Below are 19,539 nucleotides of genomic sequence, written 5' to 3' on the forward strand. Positions count from 1 at the left end.
AATCTGCAGATGGATTCATGCGAGGATTTCTCTCCTTGGCTAGGAAGCGCTCAAACAATATCGCAGTTGTGGCTGAGTGTCAGCAAGGTGATGACTGAACATCTCCGGCGGGGTCAAAAGATGGACAAATGCGGGCTTACCAATACCAAGAAATCAAAGGCCAAGGGGGGTCATCATGCCTAGGCTCTAGCCTAAATCCTTCGTAGCAGATCGCCTCCCGATGCCCGACTGGAGTTTAGTGCGCGATCTTTGATGGGTCAGGGGTCTTCAGCCTTGTATGGGAGACGCCATGCCCCCTCTATCCGATGGGAAATGTGAATACTGATCATTAAGTCCACTAATTTCACAGCTTGTACAACGGCGCCTTGTGCCCTTTGTCAATATGTTTTTTGGACACATCTCGGTACTCTCTTAGAACTCTTCCAGCATCTGGAATAGTTATCTTATATGGCTATGGCTCTTCCCCCAGACATAAAAGCACAACCGACAAGTTTTAGGCCATCGCGGTGCAGCAGTCAAAATCACATATAAGGGCCGACCTCTTCTTCACTCCACCTCCAGAAAGCCTCAGCATTTCCCGTTCCTCCCTCTTCCTTGCTCCTACCGTCCAAGATGTCTTGTCGCAACCTACCAATTCTACCCCATGGTCTGATCCAAGCCCCGTTCTCTTCCAAGGTAATGTCTGGAGAAAACCCAGCATACAATTCCGTATAAGCTCCAAAAATGGCTTCATAAGAGATGAGGGCCATCAACCATCGATTGAACCAGTTGAACTCACGCTGGAGCTCTGAAACAAGATTCCCGGGATTACCGCTCTGGAAACAAACGCTCATGTCAGTCTAAGACCTTTTATTCTCCACAGATATGGAATGCTGATTAGCTTACCGTACTGATCACGCCTTCTTTCCCATAAAGCTTTGCGAAGTGAAGAGCATAGAGTGCATCGCCAGCTTTTGACACGGCATACATTTCAAATGGAGAATAATGGTGACGTGCAACTAGTCTCGCCACATCCACACCCCCTGTGGGTGCCCCCAGGTATGTGGCGGATGAGGATACAAACATGACTCGAACCGATCCTGGGGTACTTATCTTCGCGGTTTTAAGCAGCATGGGAGTCAGCAATTTTGTAAACAAGAACGGTCCAAGTGTGTTAACACTGAGTTGTTGATCGTAGCCTTGTTCCGATCTAGACCCTGCTGGTGGTGCCAGAATTGCAGCATTGTTCCAAAGGATATCAAGTCGGTTCTCTTTCGATAGGAACTCCGTCACAGACTTTTTGACGGTTGTCAGGTCGTTTAGATCAAGGTGGAGGAAGACAAGGTCACCAGTCGAAGTGGAATATCTGTTCTTGAGCGCATAGATTACACCTTCTGCCTTTTCTGTCGATCGAGCTGCCACATAAACTCGGGCATTCCTTGAATACAAGATCCCCGCGAGCTCTTTGCCAACACCGGCGGTTGAGCCTGTAACTATGAATACCTAGATTGTTTTAGACCTTTTACCCAAGAGGTAGATGAGATAGGAAGCGGTCATGAATATACCTTTCCACTCTGGTCGTCCAACTCCTGCTCAGTGATCAACGGTTTGGGAGGGTATGTTTCATTCACGAAGGTTAAGATGTTACCCATTTCCCTTGGTGATAGATCAATAGACCAGGTGACAAGTTAGAACTGTTCTACTTTCTCCCGTCCAAACACCTAGCATTAGGTATCATGGTGATTGAGATACTGAGCATCTTTATTGTCGTTCATTTAAACAAATGCCTTTGTTCAGCAGAATATCGTGGCTTAGGCCCTCCACTTGTATCATTGGCTCGCTCGCACAAGAATCAGCAGGTTGCATGACCTTGACTTAGGCTTCTTGCAACTTGTTCGAGATCCGGTCGAAACTTTCCGAGAATCAGTGCGACAGTTACTGGAGGTACATCTAGGGAAATTTTCGACCGCCTGGGTGCATCTCACGGCTAGATTTATTGCCCACTAGTCAGCTCGCGCACTCTTCGTCCGAGTTCCTCCATGAGAACATGAGCCGCCAAAATAAGATGTCGGATCAAGAAGATATGAATGGATGATTGAAGTTGGAATTCTGATCCGATTTATCCTAGGGTAAACCTTCCATGGATCATTGCCTTGGAGCTCACGATGAGTTGATGATATGACTTGCGGATTGAACTTTCGTTTTGAGGTCGAAATGCTTGACCGGGTTCATTCCCGAGGTCCATCATGGTTGAGGTGGCATTTGTTTCGCTTGGTACCGTATCCTGATTCCTGAGCTGCTGTCACCCAACCTGAAGCTACCACGGTAAAGCTTATCTCCAACTTCTCCTCCTTTCAATGCAACGTTGCTAGCAGCAATCCTCCAAGCTTAACATAATCAAGGAGTAGGCCTACGCAGATCCCCGCTTGGAGGATAAGCTTGACAGTGTTGTGGCTTATCGAAGTGAAGCTTGGCTGGCCGGTGGCTTTTGACCCGGAAATGTTATCGAATGACTTCTGACCACCGGCAAGTGTATCGAGATGGACGACATTACGAGGGGGAGTGAAGAGGAAAGTCGACCTTTATTGGGCGCCAGCTCTGGCGCCCCTCATCCGTGGTATTCTAGTAAGTCTGTTTCTTGGGCGTTCGATTGGAGTCCTCTCTGTTTATCACTTTGCCCGATTTGAGGAATGAGGATGCTACCATGCCTAACCTTGGGCCTGGGTGTGGATTTACGACCTCGAGCGGTCTGTATCTCGCTACCACCAAGAGGGGTCGAACGCTAACCAGGGATGCAACTTGTTTCCCTTATCACTGACATGCAGATAAGTTTGTTGGTGCTCGGTCCGATAAATAAACCAGTTGCCCACACTCTTTAAGTTGATCTTGTGCTCGAAGCCTGTCTTTCATCTGCCCACCACTAGGCGCTCGAGCCTCGCTGACATGGCCCAATCAGATATGGACAAAGACATCGAACAACGCAAAGATGCTGCGGCGATGATAGCCACAGCGTCAATTGATGATATCAATGCTGAAGCACGTGTTGCTGCCGACAAAGAGCATTCGCATACCTTTTTCGAAGCAGTGAAGCTATATCCTTCTGCAGTGGGATGGTCGCTTTACTTCTCGCTGGGAGTGATCATGTAGGAAGCCATGTCATGTGTAGACTACCGCTATTTCTAACACTCTCAATCTCCTAGGTGCGCTTTCGATCCGCAGCTCCTTGGACAATTATATGCGACGCCAGCATTCCAGAAAGATTTCGGATACTTTTACAAGGATAGCTATATTGTCTCAGCTCCATGGCAAACAGGCCTATCCATGGGCAGCCCGATTGGTCAAGTAGTCGGTGCATTCTTTTGCGCCTATCCCATGGAGCATTTTGGTCGCAAAAAGACTTTTGGGGCCTGCGTCATCCTCACCACTGGATTTATTTTCATCCAATTCTTCGCCAGATCACTTCCTGTTCTCCTTGCTGGGGAACTTCTCGGAGGTCTTGTACTTGGATGCTATGCAGTCATCGCACCAGCTTATGCCTCTGAGGTTTGCCCGTTGGCTCTTCGAGGAGTTCTCACTAGCTGTGTCAACATCGCATTCGTCACTGGCCAGTTACTGGCGAACGGAGTGATTGCGGGGACTCACGTACTGACAAGTCACTGGGCATACAGCTTACCATTCGCTGTGCAATGGGTTTGGCCACTGGTGATTCTGATCGGTTTGCCATTCGCCCCAGAGAGGTAAGGTATAATTGAGCTGGCATCTGATACCGGCTAACATGAGGTAGTCCATGGTGGCTTCAAAGACAAGGCCGATATGAAGATGCCGAGAAATCACTAAGACGACTCGCATCTTCCAAGGTCGATATTAAGCCCACGCTCGCGATGATTATCGAGACTGATCGTGTGGAAAGAGAGATGGAGGCTGGATCAACTTATGCAGACTGCTTCAAGCCAATCAATCGGAGGCGAACAGAAGTCGCGATCGGTGTTTACACCATCCAGGTCCTGAGCGGAATTTACCTGGTCGGCTACGCAACATATTTCTTTCAACTTGCAGGACTTCCTACTGACCAAGCGTTCAATATGGGTGTTGGATTTCTTGCCATTGGATTTGTTGGAACTTGTTTCTCCTGGGTCCTTTTGATTCATTTTGGTCGCCGACGAATTTACAATGTTGGTCTGGCGACCTTGGCAGTACTCCAACTGATCATCGGTATTCTCGACTGTGCACCTAATTATGACAACAGACCTGCTATCACGTGGGCTCAGAGCGTGCTGATGCTTATCTGGAATTTTGTATACGACTGGTCGATTGGCCCAGTGTGCTTTGTACTGATCAGCGAAGTGTCCGCCACTCGCGTTCGATCGAAGACCATAGCATTGGCGACTGCAGTCCAAGCAACGGCAGGCATCGTCATGACGGTCGCAATTCCCTACATGTAAGTGGCGGAGAATGGGTCCTGTGGGAACTACACTAACATCTCTCTAGGATCAATCCAGATCAAGCGAACTTGCGTGGTAAGTTAGGATTCTTTTTCGGCGGCCTTGCATTGGCATGTCTAGTCTGGTCATGGTTCAGAGTCCCAGAATTGTAAGTTCCACGCCCCTGCCTTATTGTTGTGGAAGGATGTTAATCCATGTCTTCACAGGAAAGGGAGAACGTACAAGGAGGTGGATCTGATGTTTGAGCGTGGGGTGAAAACGCGCGATTTCAAGAAATATAATATCACCCAGCCAGCACAATAAAGATGACGGATGTGGAGCGACTTGAACTAGAATGAACCAGCAGCAGCATCAAAATGGTCGTTGGGAGTATCTCATAGTCCAGATTGACCCCATATATCACTGTCAGATGTAATCAATCAAAGTATTCTAGTTGGAACAAAGACCCGTGGCACCTTGATTACTCACGTGTCCGATCCGGATATGCATAGTCGTACTCGTCTGAGGAAGCAAGAATGACTTGCATGTGCAATGTTCAAGTGACGCGACTAGTACACGCTAGGTGCCACCCCAGGCGCAGTTTGGACCATTTAGAGACCTTTGGACACCCAGACTCAACTGTGATGCGGGGGTCCTTCACCTGAGCTTGCCCGTTGCTGCCAGTTTCTTGATATTTCACAACGGGCCGCACTGCACCTTCCGTCATTCATTCACGGCAGGCTGTTGCCTCGAACTGCACATCACCTCCTCCTCCTCCTCGTCTAGCCTCATGTCTTGTCCAGCTCCCTAATATCTACCACCGTCACCTTCAATGGCGAGATTGTCAAATCCCTTGGGGTTTACAAGAGGTCCCGTTACCGTCATCACTACTTTGGTCTATCTTGCAGTCATCATTACACTCATCGTTATTCAGACTGGTGTCCCTTCCCCACCAAAGTCACCCACTCCCATCCATGGCATCAACTTGACAGAAGCATGGCAGGATCTACAACTGCTTTCCTCCTCCTACCATCCCTATAACAGCCGACAAAACGACCATGTTCATGACTGGCTGCTGGACAGAGTCCAATCCATTATCAACGAGAACAATGCGTCCTCCAACTCCTCCACCACAGCGCATGTTTTCGAAGATAATGCCTCCAATTTGACCTTCTCGTCGGGTGGCTTTGCCACTGCTTCAGGAGTAAGTGTCTATTTTGAAGGCACCAACATCATCATCTATGTTCCCGGCACTGAAGATGATCAAAAAACATGGTGGAAAGAGCCGAATGGAAAACCATCCACGCGCAACGCAGTATTAGTCAATGCCCACTACGACAGTGTTTCAACTGGTTTCGGGTCAACAGATGATGGTGTTGGGGTCGTGACTGTCTTGCAGCTTCTCAAATACTTCACTACCCCCAAGAATACGCCGAAGAATGGTGTGGTACTTCTTTTGAACAATGGTGAGGAGGACTTCTTAAACGGGGCCAATGTTTTCAGCCAGCATCCCATGTCAAAGGTCGTCAGCACATTCCTCAACCTTGAGGGTGCTGGAGCTGGTGGAAGAGCGACGCTCTTCAGAAGCACAGATGAGGCGGTGACCAGAGCATATGCCAAAAGCCCATATCCCTTCGGCACAGCCACATCCAACGATGGCTTCAACCGAGGTCTGGTGCGTAGTCAGACTGACTATGTTGTATTCAACGGTATACTAGGGCTGCGAGGTCTTGACGTTGCTTTTATGGGCCCCCGTGCACGATACCACACTAATCAAGACGACAGTCGCCACACTGGGCGAAAATCATTGTGGCATATGATTTCTGCCGCTGTACCCACAACCAAGGCTTTGACTGAGGCATCTCTCAAGACAAACCTCGAACCCGGCCATACTCCTGGCCACTCTGCCGTTTGGTTCGATGTCCTCGGTCGTCGCTTTGCTGTCTTGCGAACGCACTCGTTCTTCGCACTCTCTGTTACTCTTTTGGTGGCTGGTCCAGTTTTCTTGATACTGACATTGGCCCTATTGTACCGTGCTGACAAGCTGTATTTGTTCTCTGGATCCAGGTCCTACCACATGCCCAATGGTGATGATTCGGTTCAGCTCAATGGCTGGCGTGGCTTTTTCCGATTCCCACTCATCCTCCTTGTGTCTTGTGCTGCACCAGTTGCACTCGCTTATCTCATACTCAAGGAAAACCAATTCATCGCCCACAGTAGTGAATGGGCGGTATGGAGCACAATGGTCTCGTCCTTCATCTTCGTTGCCTGGTTCCTTTGCAGAACAGCCGACTTTGGGAGACCATCGTCTTTAACTCGTGCGTACGGCCTTTCTTGGCTCTGGGTCGGATGGTGGGCTCTGTTGGTCGCCTCTACCGTTTTCGAGGAACACTACCACCTTCTTGGGACGTATTTCATTCTCATCTACACTGCCTCGGTCTTTGTTGCAACTTGGCTATCGTATCTTGAACTATTCTCTCTGCCTAAGAAGTCGACGTACTGTCGTGGCAAAGTCGGCGACGACTACTCTTCGTCTCGTTCGGACAGTTCCATCCATGGAGCTCAGGGCCCTTCGGCAACTACGCAGGACGATGATGCTGGCAACAACGAAGACGATGGGGAAGACGAGCCAACTGAAACATCAAGTTTGCTCAAAAATCGGGGCAGGTCTTCGTTCAAAGGCTACACCCGACCAGCTGATGAACAGAGTCCTGATTCGACACGCAAAGATGAAAAGGGCGATAGTTACGAAGAACAAGAATGGAGTAAATCTCAGTGGTCCTCATGGTGGTTGCTGCAGCTTCTGGTCCTGGTACCTGTCAATGTCATCATCGTCGGGCAAATCGCCCTCTACACGACCGAGGCGTTGCATCAGACAGGCCAAGATGGTAGTTCCATGTTCTTGGTCTATCTCATGATGGCAGTGTCGACAATTATTCTTTTCTCTCCGATTGTACCCATCCTGCACCGCTTCAGCTGGCACATTCCTATCTTCTTACTGCTCGTGCTGATCGGCACACTTGTCTACAACTTGGTTGCATTCCCTTTCTCTGCCGACAATAGAGTCAAGCTCTTCTTCATTCAACAAGTTGACCTGGATATTGGCAACAACACGGTGTCCCTGCAGGGCGTGACTCCGTTCTTGCGAGATGCGATTGAGCAGTTGCCTAGTGCAGCTGGGCAAGAGTTGAATTGTGTTCAGGCGGGATTCGCTAACAACCTCGAAAAATGTTCGTGGGAGGGGCTGCCACCTAACGTAGCCAATCAAGCTGCAACTGTCTCTTCGAAGCTCAAGTACAAAGGCTGGGTGACCTTCAACTCTACCCGTGTCAATGGTAGTGACAGTGACAACAAAGCGCGTTTCGTCGTAGCCGGGAGGAATACACGGGCATGCAAATTGACCTTTGACACTCCAATCACCGCATTCAGTGTTCAAGGACAGGCAGCGCGGGACAAGAGGTTTTCACCTGTCCCAGAAGCCGGCAGTGGTGAAATTCGCTTGTGGTCACGAACATGGGACCGCAGTTGGACGGTAGACGTTTCTTGGGACAACTCTGAGGAAAAGAATTCAAGCATGAGCGGCAAAGTGGTCTGCTTATGGAGCGACGCCAACCAGAATGGTGTGATACCTGCTTTTGACGAGGCACTGCATTATGTGCCTGACTGGGTAGCCGTGACCAAAGCTGGGGACGGTCTGGTGGAAGGATATAAACGCTTCACCATTAAGTGATGGGACAAGCTACTGTTGCTGTAATTGTAATACTGTGGCGGGCGTGCTGGTCTACAGAAATTGTGTTGCCAAACAAAGGATTTCCGCCTTTGCTTTGTCTGATGATCATGAGCGAGCATTCCTAAACGGTCTTTTAGAACGATGTGAACATTGAGAATGGGCGTCCATGCCATGAGCCATGGGATAGTGTAGAAAGGGTCAGCGGGAAAGGCTTGCTTCGGCCAGCTTTCTAGCTGTTCAGTGTCCAGCGCTCATCTATCTGTGAGCGATGGTTCTTGCCTCAAACCCATTCAAGATTCGGAATACAAACACGACCGACTTCACACGATTCCACTTCATGAATGTGTCGGATTCTTTACAAGAGCATCATAACAGTCTCATCCATCGGGCTGTGCAAGAGTGCTCCCAACCTCCCACAGAGTGACGAACTCACGATATCACTAGGCCGATAGCTTCAGACGATTACATCTCAAATCATGTCGAAACCTTGTTGGTGGCAGATCCGATCTTTGTGACTAAACTTAGACCACCCTCGCAGCCTATTGTGGTTTGTGTCCGAGTGTTTTCTCCTAGGGTAAACTTTTTCGAGACAATGACGCTGGCGGCCCTCGGCATAGAAATCATCGTAAAGATCATGATTCGTCGAGTTTGAGCCGGCGAAGAGAGTCATTGTTGGCCTCTATCCGTACGAAGCACTCTACACGGCCCACGGGTGGACAAGGTTCGTAAGGGGGAAGTCGTGTTTGACTTTGGTCCCAAAGCGAGGAATGATGCTGGATGCCAAAGCCTTAAGCGAAACCTCACTCAAGCAGAATCGGAGTCGCGATGGAGACTTCGAAACACAACCGCAATTGCCCGATTGGCGGCTTGCTCCCGACACTCCAAGTTCTTCTTCCAACGACCACAGTCTACTCTTTCCAAACTCTCTGCTTGTCTCATGTGGTGGGGTGGAAGGCTGCTCGTCGAAGAGCCGCTGCCTACGGATAGAGGAAGTTCCGTTCGTTTGCAGCAATTGGTGTGGCTATGCTTTACATTCTAGGTCTAGTCTAGCAGCCTTCCAGCTTGGACACACAGTTTCGAGCCTCATCGCTTCGAATTCGGTCAGCTTTTCGACGCGAGCGAGGTGCCCAAGCCGGCTTTTGTGCTTATCGATACAGCTCAAACTCTCACGCAACAGTCGTAACTCGAACCTGTGGCTTCAATGGACTTTTACGAGGTCGACCATCGCACGATCCACAATGCAGGCTAACCTCTTCCAAATGTCTCGAAGCCTCCCATATGTTTCCAATTAGAGTTCGACTCAATGGCATTTGGTCTCATGAACATTATTTTTTCTCATGTATCAGTCCCCACAGCACATGAGGAACAACTGACCAGATTCGTCTTTGGCGGTGTCAGACTGCTCTTATCGTGGCCCAGACCACCACTGTTGGCCTCGGCGGCGCGCAGTTGTTCTCTTGACAGCTCCGGGTTGAACCCTCGTATGTGAAGAAGGTGAAACCTCGAGCAGAGCTCCACAGATCTTGTGATATCTTTTGGCGCCATTGAATGCAGGCTGCTGATCCCACGGAGAGATATCCGTACCTGGTACTGGAGTGAGACCTTGCAGTGAAGCAACCCCTGTCTTCCCCAGAGGAACAAATACGAGGCAGGCCACTAGACGTCTAGCTGTAGATGGCGGCTGCCCGAGACGGGCAGTTGCTTGTCAGAAACATCAACCAAGGACGACTAGTGGTTGTTCTCTCGGGCACGAAACTGTATCCGTACTCCAGAAGCTGGATAATCGCATAATCCCACACGATTGATCTCTCTCTACTTACTGTTTGGTAATTGGCAACACCAGTGTACAACGCAGGTGTCTTCTTACTGTTGAAGTCGAACATGGGTGGGGAGTGAAAGCACTTACTACTCCAATCAACATTGCTGTGAGAACAACCTGTTGTATGTGTGTGACGAGGCTCGCACATCTCATCCTCACTCTGCGCCATGTCTCGCTAAGAAAGTTTTGCGGCTTACCAAGAACATTACTAGTCTAAGAGAGCTTTGGCCCCGTACTCCATTTCTGTACTACTATACAAAAAAGGAACTAATGCACTTCCGGAAGTTTGGCTGACAATCCTCTACACTCGCTCTTGAAAAGTGCGAGGTATGAAGAGGGTCCATCCACGGTGGTCAGTGCACTCGCCCAAGCCTACTACCTTCGGACGGTCTAAACCAAGATGGTAGCATCCAGCCTCGCCTCTGAACCACTAGAGTTGGGAACACGGAGGCATTCGAAACTGGTTCCAAAAGAGAATAAAACATTCCTTAGTGTCTGTCGTCTTCAATCCACCAATGGGAAGCACGCCATGCTCCAATTGGCGTCTAGTATACTGCGTGGCACATGCAGACGGTAGAGACCTCAGCTGCATGAGCAACGGTTTCAACCACATCTCCGTGACTGACGATGAGAATAGACATTCCAAATCGTAGCCATCGTGGAGACGGATCACTGGCCGCAGTGTTTTGTTGAGATACAGTTCATGCAAAAAGCAGATCCAACATGACAAGATCGAGGCAACAACAGAAACATAAATAGCGACCTTGTTCCCTCATCAAGTTGTGGTTGTTCATCAGCATTCAATCAGCATTCCTCTCAAGTCAACTATCTTCATCACCATCTTTAGTCTTTCATTCCAATTAAAAGGCAGGTCCTTTGTTACATTATTTTCAAAACCTCATCAGAATGGTTGCCTACTCATCTTTGTTGACCTTCGGGCTTCTTGCGGTCGCAGACCTCGTTGCAGGACACGGCGCAATCATTGCCGCGACCGGTGATGCTGGTGGCAGTGGTTCAGCTCTTGGCATTGACTCTTCTACCCCCCGTGATGGAACGAGAAGACGTCCATTCCAACAAGATACCACTCGATTCCAGGGAGACGCTGCCGAGACATTTGGCGAGACCCTTCAAGGTGGCGACAATGATCCAGAAGCCGGCACGGCCGCGATCATGGCTGAGTCCGGGGACGATCTTCCTCAGATCACTCCAGGTGGAGAAGTCCAGATGACTTTGCACCAAGTCAACGGCGATGGTGCTGGCCCTTACACATGCATGATCAACGCTGACGGCACAGGTGCCACTTGGACTCAGGTAAGCTTACCAATCAAGATCCAGAGATGTCCTTCATGCTAACCATGACCTAGATGACCGTTACGCAGCAGGTTCCTGGTCAGCGAGGCCGAGACCGAGATGGAGCTGAGACTGATTTCGTGAGTACTGGTAGCATTATTCACCTGACACACTTACTGACCACTACTCTAGCCTCTCACTGCCGCAGTTCCTGCCAACCAACAGTGCACTGGAACCGTCGCTGGACAAGACAACGTCTGTATGGTTCGGTGCGAGAACCCTGCAAGAGCCGGTCCATTTGGTGGTGTTGTTCCCGTACAAATGGCCGCCGCTGCCGCGAACAATGCTGTCGCCACAGGAGCTGCCACGAATGGAACAGCTGCCGCCACCAACGCAAACACCGGAACAGCCGCACAGATTGCCAATGACAATGCGACTCCTGACACAGCTAGTGCTAAGCAGGCTGCTGCTGAACTGAAAGAAGATGCCCTCAAGAAGCGAAGACTCCCGCGCCGATCTTCTCGCGTCGTTCGCGGCACTGCTTCAGAAATTGCTTACCGCGCCAGACGTGGTCTTGATTGGTAGATCCTTGAATCACATACCAGCTAGCAGCCAGCCGCTGCCGCAACATGGTCCAGCCTCATCAGTGGAGCCACCTCGAGCGACAGCAAGGACACAGAAAAGCGAGCAACAAAAATGTACCAACTATTGACGAATTTCCTTTTTTTTTTACGACTTGGGCCAAAACCCATGCCTGAACACTCCTTTTGGAATCTAGTTGACTTGAAAGAATGCAACAATCACAACGTTCCTTACAAGGATGTCATGGCAAAACATCTAATCAGCGACACAGTCGAGACGTAACAAACGCACGCACGCATATTTGGGGAAGAATATTTGCATTGGAGGGACGGAAACAATTGGAATAGACTGGACAATCTGCGATTGAAAAGCATTGCATTGGAGGATGACCTGGTACGAACCTTACGACGACTGTAACAAGACTAGCTTTGCCATGATAGCCACACTCTCCTTAATATGATGATGAGTTTTGAAAACAATGCTTGAGTCAGTGAGTTTCTTACTAAGTGAAGAGGAGCCAGGAGACTTTGTATTCCGGAATATTCTGTGGAAGGCATGTTCCGTGAGCCTCACTCTACCCTTAGAGGATTCCTCATAGGTACTTCACCCCGTCACCAGCACAGTAAAATTCACCTTGATAATTTTGAATCTGCCAAATTCTGTCACCAAATCAGCACCGCCTGGTTAAGCAGCTTTGTCTCATCCTCTCTGGCATGGAAGAAGGTTGATGGTTCAAACCTGGCTGACGGTAAAAAAATTGCGTGGAGATTTTAATCAAAATCTCGGTCTCCAATCCACTACTCGTCCAAGTCAATTGGCAGCTTTCGGATCAGGGCTAGGGTTTTCTAATCACAGGATCTAAGTTACTTCACCTCAGGCAGGTCTTAGGCGGGGTTAGTTTTTTGCTTTTTGATAGAATTATGCTTTAGATATTTTTGACTGGTTTGAGAATGTGTATGTGCAACTCGGATAGGGGCAAGGCTGAATCCTTCAGTACCATGAGTCACCCAAGATTATCACGTGCAAGATCGTGACTCGCGCAGGCAGCAAGCCCGCACGTTTAGGCTTCACTGCTAACTACTGCCTCATTTCTTTGCGGAGTATGGACCTGGAGCCATAAATAATTCCTACGCGCCAGGATCACCGCACTTCTTGGTTTCTATATCCCATGAATATCGGCCGTTGCACGCCTCCCTCACGCTCGACTGTTCTTTCATTCAGACACGCGTCATTAACAACACAGCACCGCGAAAGCGTCAACAATGTCTGGGCTATTTGGGAGTGCCTCTTCTACCCCGGCTGCCACCAGCACAACAGGTGACACGTCCAAAGATGTTGCGCTCGTCTCACCCCCGGAGGATAGCGTGTCGGATCTTCAGTTCTCTCCAACACATGACTTCTTAGCCGTTGCATCATGGGACAAGAAGGTCAGGATATACCAAGTCAGCGAATCAGGCCAGAGCGAAGGGAAATTCTCCATGGACTTCGATGGCCCTGTTCTGAGCTGCTCGTGGTCTCTTGTAAGTCTTCCGGAATCTTGCAGGGTGACTCTCCACTAACTTGTCTTAGGATGGCTCGAAAATTGCAGGCGCGGGTACAGACAAAAGTTTTCGAATCATTGACCCTGGATCAGGCAACATGACCCCCCAAACCCTTGTTGCACATGAACAGCCCATCTCAGCATGTAAATTTGCGGAGATCAACGGCCAGCAGATCCTCGTCACCGGGTCCTGGGACAAGACGGTTAAATACTGGGATTTAAGACAGCAGAATCCAGTCGCAACTCTCCAGTGTCAAGAGCGGGTTTACACAATGGACGTCAAGAACAAGCTTCTAGTCATTGGAACTGCTGATCGCTACATCAATATCGTCGACCTGAACTCACCTGAGAAGTTCTACAAGTCCCTGCAATCGCCTTTGAAATATCAAACCAGAGTCGTATCCTCCTTCACGGATGCATCAGGTTTCGCCGTCGGTAGTGTCGAGGGTCGATGCGCGATTCAGTACGTGGAGGAAAAGGACTCGACGAACAACTTCAGTTTCAAATGCCACCGCGATACGCCGCCCACCACTGGCCCGAACTCGAATGTCGCCAACGTCTACAGTGTCAACGCCATCTCGTTCCACCCCATTCACGGGACCTTCTCCACTGCCGGTAGTGACGGCACGTTCCACTTCTGGGATGGCAACGCGAAGCACAGATTGAAGGGATACCCAGCTGTTGGAGGACCAATAACGGCCACTGCGTTCAACAGACAAGGAACGGTGTTCGCATATGCAGTTTGCTACGATTGGAGTCAAGGTTATCAAAAGAATACTCAGCAAATGGTTAACAAAGTTATGTTGCACGGTGTACAACCCGAGGAGGTCAAGCCGAGACCTGGCGGCAAGAAGAGATGATGATTGCAGTACTTGACGAATCGCAATCAATCAGTACCATTGTTGAACCACGACAAAGAAGGCTCTACACGACCGACGAGACCATGACACAAATATTATCCCGCTTCGGTGATAGCTGTAAGGATGATGGAGGACAGTCTGAGGCAGCTCAGAGGCCTTGTCACACTAGGAGGAAACCTTCCACTACTCTTGTCACGGTGGCTCCCTATTGATTCCTGAACATGGCAACCATCTCATGATGAGGCAAATGTGGTCTTGATCGGTAAGGGTGTCTTGATGCAGGGCCTAAGGACGGTAAGGCGAGAGCCCGATATTTGTTTGGATCCATCCCTCAGCAAGTACTGGGTTCCTTCACAACCACATGTTCATCCCCAAGCTTGCCAAAAGAGGGTTCTGGGCCTGAGTCCGTCCAGTCGAGCGAGTCTGCCAGGTATTGAAATGAACCTCCGCCAGCCAGAAGGGTGGAGATCTAGGTAGTTACTCGGTAGATAGCCATATCACATCCACCCTGCATCAGCCCGGCATTTGGATGGTTCAATGACATTAAATAACAACACAATCTCACTGCACTCCTGAGCCTGCCCCGGCATGAGTTGACTTTAGTCTTTCAGGCGTTACTAATTTTCACTGAGCAGATATCATGGTATTGACGGCGGTCTGACCTAGGTTGGCTGCATCACAATGCGGCTTGTACTTGGGGTTATGCGGCTCTCCAAGACCTCACAATCGCTCGCACGGTGGCGGGCGACACTGTCTTCGTTGCTCATACCATAGCACGCTGTTCCACTCGATCCCAAAAGACTCTCAAAATGTACCCAAGCTGGAATTTCAGTCTGACCCTGCCCTGCCAGGACAAGGTCATAGACCATACACACAAGAAGCTAACTACTCGGGGCCACAGACGCTCGCCCACGCAAAGCTAGTGGCTCGCCTGAACAGAAATTCAATAGCGTTGGTGGCTTTGAGCCCTTTCAAAAAGATCGCGTGTTGTCCAGAGAGAGCACGAGGCCTCGCCCCCACCCTTTCTGGCCACGCCTATCGAGCCGATGAATCCTCGTGCCATGGCTCGGCTAGGACGATCGTCTGCTAAGCCTGGGAATGGTGGGGACAGGATTAGATCGAGAGATTCGAACGAGTCATTCTTTCTCGTGAGTGGGGTGGGGTTCTGGAGCAACTGTTCCTGGATTCGATAACCCCTGGCTGGTGTTACGTTTTTCAGCTTGCCTTTGTTCGGCAAGCGTTGGCGATTCAACCACCCCATGTCCAAATTATGCATGCTATTTGCGCTAGGATGAGGCTTCGTTTCTACACGGGACATGATCCGCACCACCATCTAGTTTGAGTTTATACAGGTACAGCAGCCACGTGCCATAGGGTTGACTCTTTGCAGACAACGAGATTGACTCCAAGCCTAGGACTGTGGCCCTTGGAAGAAAGCTCATATCCCAATATCTCGTATACGAGATGACTAGCTTCGAGGAGCTTGAGTAACGACTAGCCGCAGCATGCCATGGGTAGAGGGCTCGGGAATGCGGCTCGAAAGGGACTCACGCCCCATATTGGACAGCCAGTCGTCCCAGGGAAAGATGGTTGATTGTCAAGGCTTCCATTGCCATTGAGGTAGTTAACTAGGTCCTCAACTGGTATATAAGACAAGGATAGTGCGATTCCTGCCTCAAAGGATTCGATCCTTCACACCTCCTACTACACTACTTGGAGAAGCAATCAAACCCTCGAAATAAACATGGCCTGGTCAACACCCACACTCAGACTTCTCATGATCTATCTCCCGTTCTTGCTGCACCTCGCACACAGCCAAACAACCTCAGCCGACTACTGCCAAGCGCTGGTCGACGTCCTCTCGATCTGTCAACTCGAAACCTCGGGTTTCACCGCCCTGCCCTTCACGCAGCAACAGTCGTGTTACTGTGCCGATACGTTGGGCACGCTGGCGTGGGGTCCTTCCACCTTCGACAATATTGCTTCGCTCTGCGCTTCGCAATACGCTACTATCGATGTCACCATCGCCAGCGACGCTAGGGTGCTCGAGGGTTTCTGCACTGACTATGTCCCCGCGTCGCAGACCTCGGTGGCGCCACAGTCGTCAGTCGCTTCACTGACGGGAGCTGGTGTTGTGGCGACAGCGACGCCGCAAAACACGGTGAGTTTCGATTTCCCCTTCTCAAGTTATAGTGCAAATATTCCTGTGAGCTGCGGTTAACTAAACATTGGACACTCAGATCCCCAGCACGTTCGCAAGCGTGACGAGTGTCGCGGGTGGGGCAGGCAGCGGTGCGCTCACTTCGGCAGGCCCAACGCCTAACTCTCCAGGGACGGAGATCAGTGTGCTTACCGTGACGCAGACTTCTGTGCCGATTTCGAGCAAGAATGCGGCGGTGGGGGGGATGTGTTGTCCGGGGATGCAGGTTGTGGGCTATGATGTGGCTTTTGGTGCGGTGGTTCTCGGTGGATATCTGGTTGCATGATCTTGCGTGAAATTGACTAGACCAGTTACGAGGGCTGTGCAAAGCCTTCTTCGAGGGCTCTTGATCAATGATGGTGTGTAGATACTCAGTAGCGTACTAGCGAGGCTTTCCAGACCTTCGAGGCGTATTTTGCAGGCCAATGGATTGTGGAAATTCTTTGCAGCCATACTTAGCATCACATGAAATCAATGTGATTATCCTTAAAAATCTGACTATAGCCGCCAGGCACCCCCTTCGCTTCGATCATAAGTCCAGAAATGAGCAGGCGCAACACAGATGGTTCAGATTGGATCATGGGCAGTGTCGACAGGTTTCCCAGCTTTGCTTCTGTCTCAATCCAGGGACGATGGTGGCGAAGCATCAAAAAGCTAGCGGCTCGTATTCGAGGAATTGACAAAGTGTACGAGGCAGCCTTGAAGAAACGCTCCGAAGTAGGTGCTCAGTACCGAGCGGTCGATCCATTTCGAGAGAGAGAGGACCAGTTCTAGACTTGGAAATGGAGGGGCGATGTTACGAGCTGAGGCTGAAAAACTAGTTAAGCCTCCGAGTCAAGCTTATTCAAGATTTCGCCGGAAAAGCTTAGCTTGAGGCTGCATTGTACGAAGAGGGGTGCCTGGAGCCAGGGGAGCGATGTTTGGGTTCAATTTGTACACACATACACTCCGTATTTTGCAGATTACCCCCTCCTGTTCCCCCTCCCAGACTGAAGCTGCAACTCGTTATGGTTAGAGGTAGATCTCAAGAAATCAAGGTGTCTGGCCTATCAAAGTTTCATGTACACCACCTTGAGATCTTTTTGTCTTAATTCTCGTGTCCAAGTTCTTTCGTTCATGGGCGCATCCACTACCTGAGCTCTCTTTTGTCTTGCACCTCGTGATGAGGGAATTCCTTTCATGGTCACGCAGATCGTTTCTGACCGGTTATGGTGACAAGAGACTCGTTTTCGCTTGGGTGGCGTGGCTCTGGCACCATTCGCTCTCTAGGTCGGTCTCGTTTGTGCTGCTGAGATCCAATGCTCTCCCTTCTGCCATGGGCCAGGTGAGGAGAGGCTAAGCGAAGTGCCAATCTCGCTCATCGCCTTTGGTAGCTGGGCTGGACCGAGGGAACTCAGATTTGAGTCTTGGGCTTTTGTTGAACTTTGATCTCTCAATTGGCTTCTCACGGGCTGGTATTCTGGTTCTGTGTCCGTCTGCATAAGTTGGAGGCACTGATAGTTGTATGACGGTGTAAGGCTCCAGTTTTTGAGGCCTGGGTGTGTGATGGTGGGTGCGACCTCTCCAGTCGTGATCACTGCCTGTCGAATCCAATCCAACAAACCATTCGGCGTGTTATCAACGACGAGTTCGTATCGAACGGCCTCACGCTGTCGTAATGTCCTTAGACAAATCAATAATACCGCCAGATATAGCGTCAGGCCGATGGTGAAGACCGTGGCAAGGATGAATATCAAGATGGCCGCAGCCGGAATTCTTGTCTTCGTTGCAAGACATCCTTGAGTCAAGTCGGGGATCTCTGGAGGTGGGTTGTTGTTCCCTGCCTGATATGCAACTGACATCATCACGATGATGTCAAGAATCGAAGCAATTTCCACTCCTGGATCGAGTGGCATAGGTACATTATCAGTGAAATATTGATAGATACTTGCTCTGAAGTTGTTGCAATATGTGGTCAATGTTGTGATGGCCTGAATTTTGCCAAGTTGATACTCCAATGAGGGTGCATCAAGCGTGCAAAGAAATGTTCGCATCAGCTTTTCATCTGTGGCATTGGGCGACATGTCTACAGCCGCTCGAACATCCCAAGGATGAGATATCGGGCTGTTGATAATCTCGTCGGGAGTGAGACCGCTAAGCTCTTGCGACCAGTCACCTACTGAACTCGATGTTGCCATGACCTGAGTATACCAGTTTTTGCCAATGTAACTGGTTTCGCAGCCCGAATAATTTCCAAAGAGCTGGTTTCGGGAGACAAGGTCATCAAAGATGGCATTCGGATCCACTCGAACGTTATATTGCACATCCTTTCCGTCTTGTGTACAATTCCATCGTCCAATAATATCATCAGCATCTGCGCGAAAGTTCAGCTCGCCGTTGGCCTTCTTGAAGATGCCGGTCAGTCCACCATTGGATTGACTCGTGAATGTGGCCCTGGTAATTGTGTCCCATAGCGCACCTAAATTTGAAGGTGCCATGGGGCCGAAGCCACTTTGTTTAATGTATGGGACCATATAATTGTTGGTGGTGTTGAAAGGGCATCTGTCGACGACCATGACCGGCATCACCAACGTGCTCACCACAAGATCGGCTGCAAACCAGAGAAGACTTGCCAAAATCATGATAACACCCAAAAAGCCGGCGGGACTGCGTCTCATTGAATAGATGACATATGCCGCACTTGTTCCCCGAAGCCATCCAGTGGTCTGTGTTGCATCCACGGTATTCTTTTTCATCATTTGGAGTTGGGATCTTCTTCGACAACATTGGTCTCCAATGGCTGCTGCCAAAGGTAAGGTTATGTTGAAGTACACACGAAGAGCGAGTCGTACGTATGAACTTGACTCATTGAGTAGAATTTGAGCCATTGTAGCAGTTTAGCATCGAGATCATAAGAGACACTTCAGAACACAGAAAATTGGGGTATTTGAGTAAATCCTGTGTGGAATCTGAGAATCGCTGGTCGCCGGTGACTTTGAACATAGCCCGTCCGAGGTATAGTCAAAATTGTCAAGTACAGGTCACTGAGGTGGTTGCAGCTAGTGCGAAAAGCAATTGTTCAGCTCGTTTTCAGTAAGACTAGGTTCAGGGCTTGCCAGGCTGGTGAGGCACACTTCGA

At 49.8% G+C, this 19,539-nt stretch overlaps 7 protein-coding genes across 7 annotated transcripts; 5 read left to right on the forward strand and 2 right to left on the reverse strand.

Annotated features, from left to right (window-relative positions):
* Window positions 1-521: 521 nt before the first annotated feature.
* On the reverse strand, window positions 522-1,631 carry LTR84_003107 (uncharacterized protein; the record flags this gene model as incomplete). The annotated part of the gene is made up of 3 exons (XM_064846702.1): window positions 522-815; window positions 886-1,482; window positions 1,545-1,631. 3 exons carry the CDS (start codon window positions 1,629-1,631, stop codon window positions 522-524), a joined length of 978 nt encoding a protein of 325 aa, XP_064705682.1.
* A 1,291-nt stretch (window positions 1,632-2,922) lies between these two features.
* LTR84_003108 (uncharacterized protein) lies at window positions 2,923-4,724 on the forward strand (the record flags this gene model as incomplete). The annotated part of the gene is made up of 6 exons (XM_064846703.1): window positions 2,923-3,122; window positions 3,180-3,716; window positions 3,764-4,417; window positions 4,468-4,496; window positions 4,542-4,569; window positions 4,628-4,724. 6 exons carry the CDS (start codon window positions 2,923-2,925, stop codon window positions 4,722-4,724), a joined length of 1,545 nt encoding a protein of 514 aa, XP_064705683.1.
* A 508-nt stretch (window positions 4,725-5,232) lies between these two features.
* LTR84_003109 (uncharacterized protein) lies at window positions 5,233-8,130 on the forward strand (the record flags this gene model as incomplete). Its single annotated transcript, XM_064846704.1, has 1 exon — window positions 5,233-8,130. The coding sequence occupies one exon, from the start codon at window positions 5,233-5,235 to the stop codon at window positions 8,128-8,130; it is 2,898 nt and encodes a 965-aa protein (XP_064705684.1).
* A 2,725-nt stretch (window positions 8,131-10,855) lies between these two features.
* On the forward strand, window positions 10,856-11,824 carry LTR84_003110 (uncharacterized protein; the record flags this gene model as incomplete). Its single annotated transcript, XM_064846705.1, has 3 exons — window positions 10,856-11,260; window positions 11,314-11,379; window positions 11,432-11,824. 3 exons carry the CDS (start codon window positions 10,856-10,858, stop codon window positions 11,822-11,824), a joined length of 864 nt encoding a protein of 287 aa, XP_064705685.1.
* Window positions 11,825-13,083: 1,259 nt separating this feature from the next.
* On the forward strand, window positions 13,084-14,221 carry GLE2 (RNA export factor gle2; the record flags this gene model as incomplete). Its single annotated transcript, XM_064846706.1, has 2 exons — window positions 13,084-13,341; window positions 13,391-14,221. 2 exons carry the CDS (start codon window positions 13,084-13,086, stop codon window positions 14,219-14,221), a joined length of 1,089 nt encoding a protein of 362 aa, XP_064705686.1.
* A 1,744-nt stretch (window positions 14,222-15,965) lies between these two features.
* LTR84_003112 (uncharacterized protein) lies at window positions 15,966-16,707 on the forward strand (the record flags this gene model as incomplete). Its single annotated transcript, XM_064846707.1, has 2 exons — window positions 15,966-16,382; window positions 16,462-16,707. The coding sequence occupies 2 exons, from the start codon at window positions 15,966-15,968 to the stop codon at window positions 16,705-16,707; spliced, it is 663 nt and encodes a 220-aa protein (XP_064705687.1).
* A 979-nt stretch (window positions 16,708-17,686) lies between these two features.
* On the reverse strand, window positions 17,687-19,288 carry LTR84_003113 (uncharacterized protein; the record flags this gene model as incomplete). Its single annotated transcript, XM_064846708.1, has 1 exon — window positions 17,687-19,288. The coding sequence occupies one exon, from the start codon at window positions 19,286-19,288 to the stop codon at window positions 17,687-17,689; it is 1,602 nt and encodes a 533-aa protein (XP_064705688.1).
* Between the last annotated feature and the right edge of the window lie 251 nt (window positions 19,289-19,539).

Source organism: Exophiala bonariae, assembly GCF_035927105.1.
Source record: "Exophiala bonariae strain CCFEE 5792 chromosome Unknown scaffold_15, whole genome shotgun sequence".
In the NCBI taxonomy this organism is placed as follows: domain Eukaryota; kingdom Fungi; phylum Ascomycota; class Eurotiomycetes; order Chaetothyriales; family Herpotrichiellaceae; genus Exophiala; species Exophiala bonariae.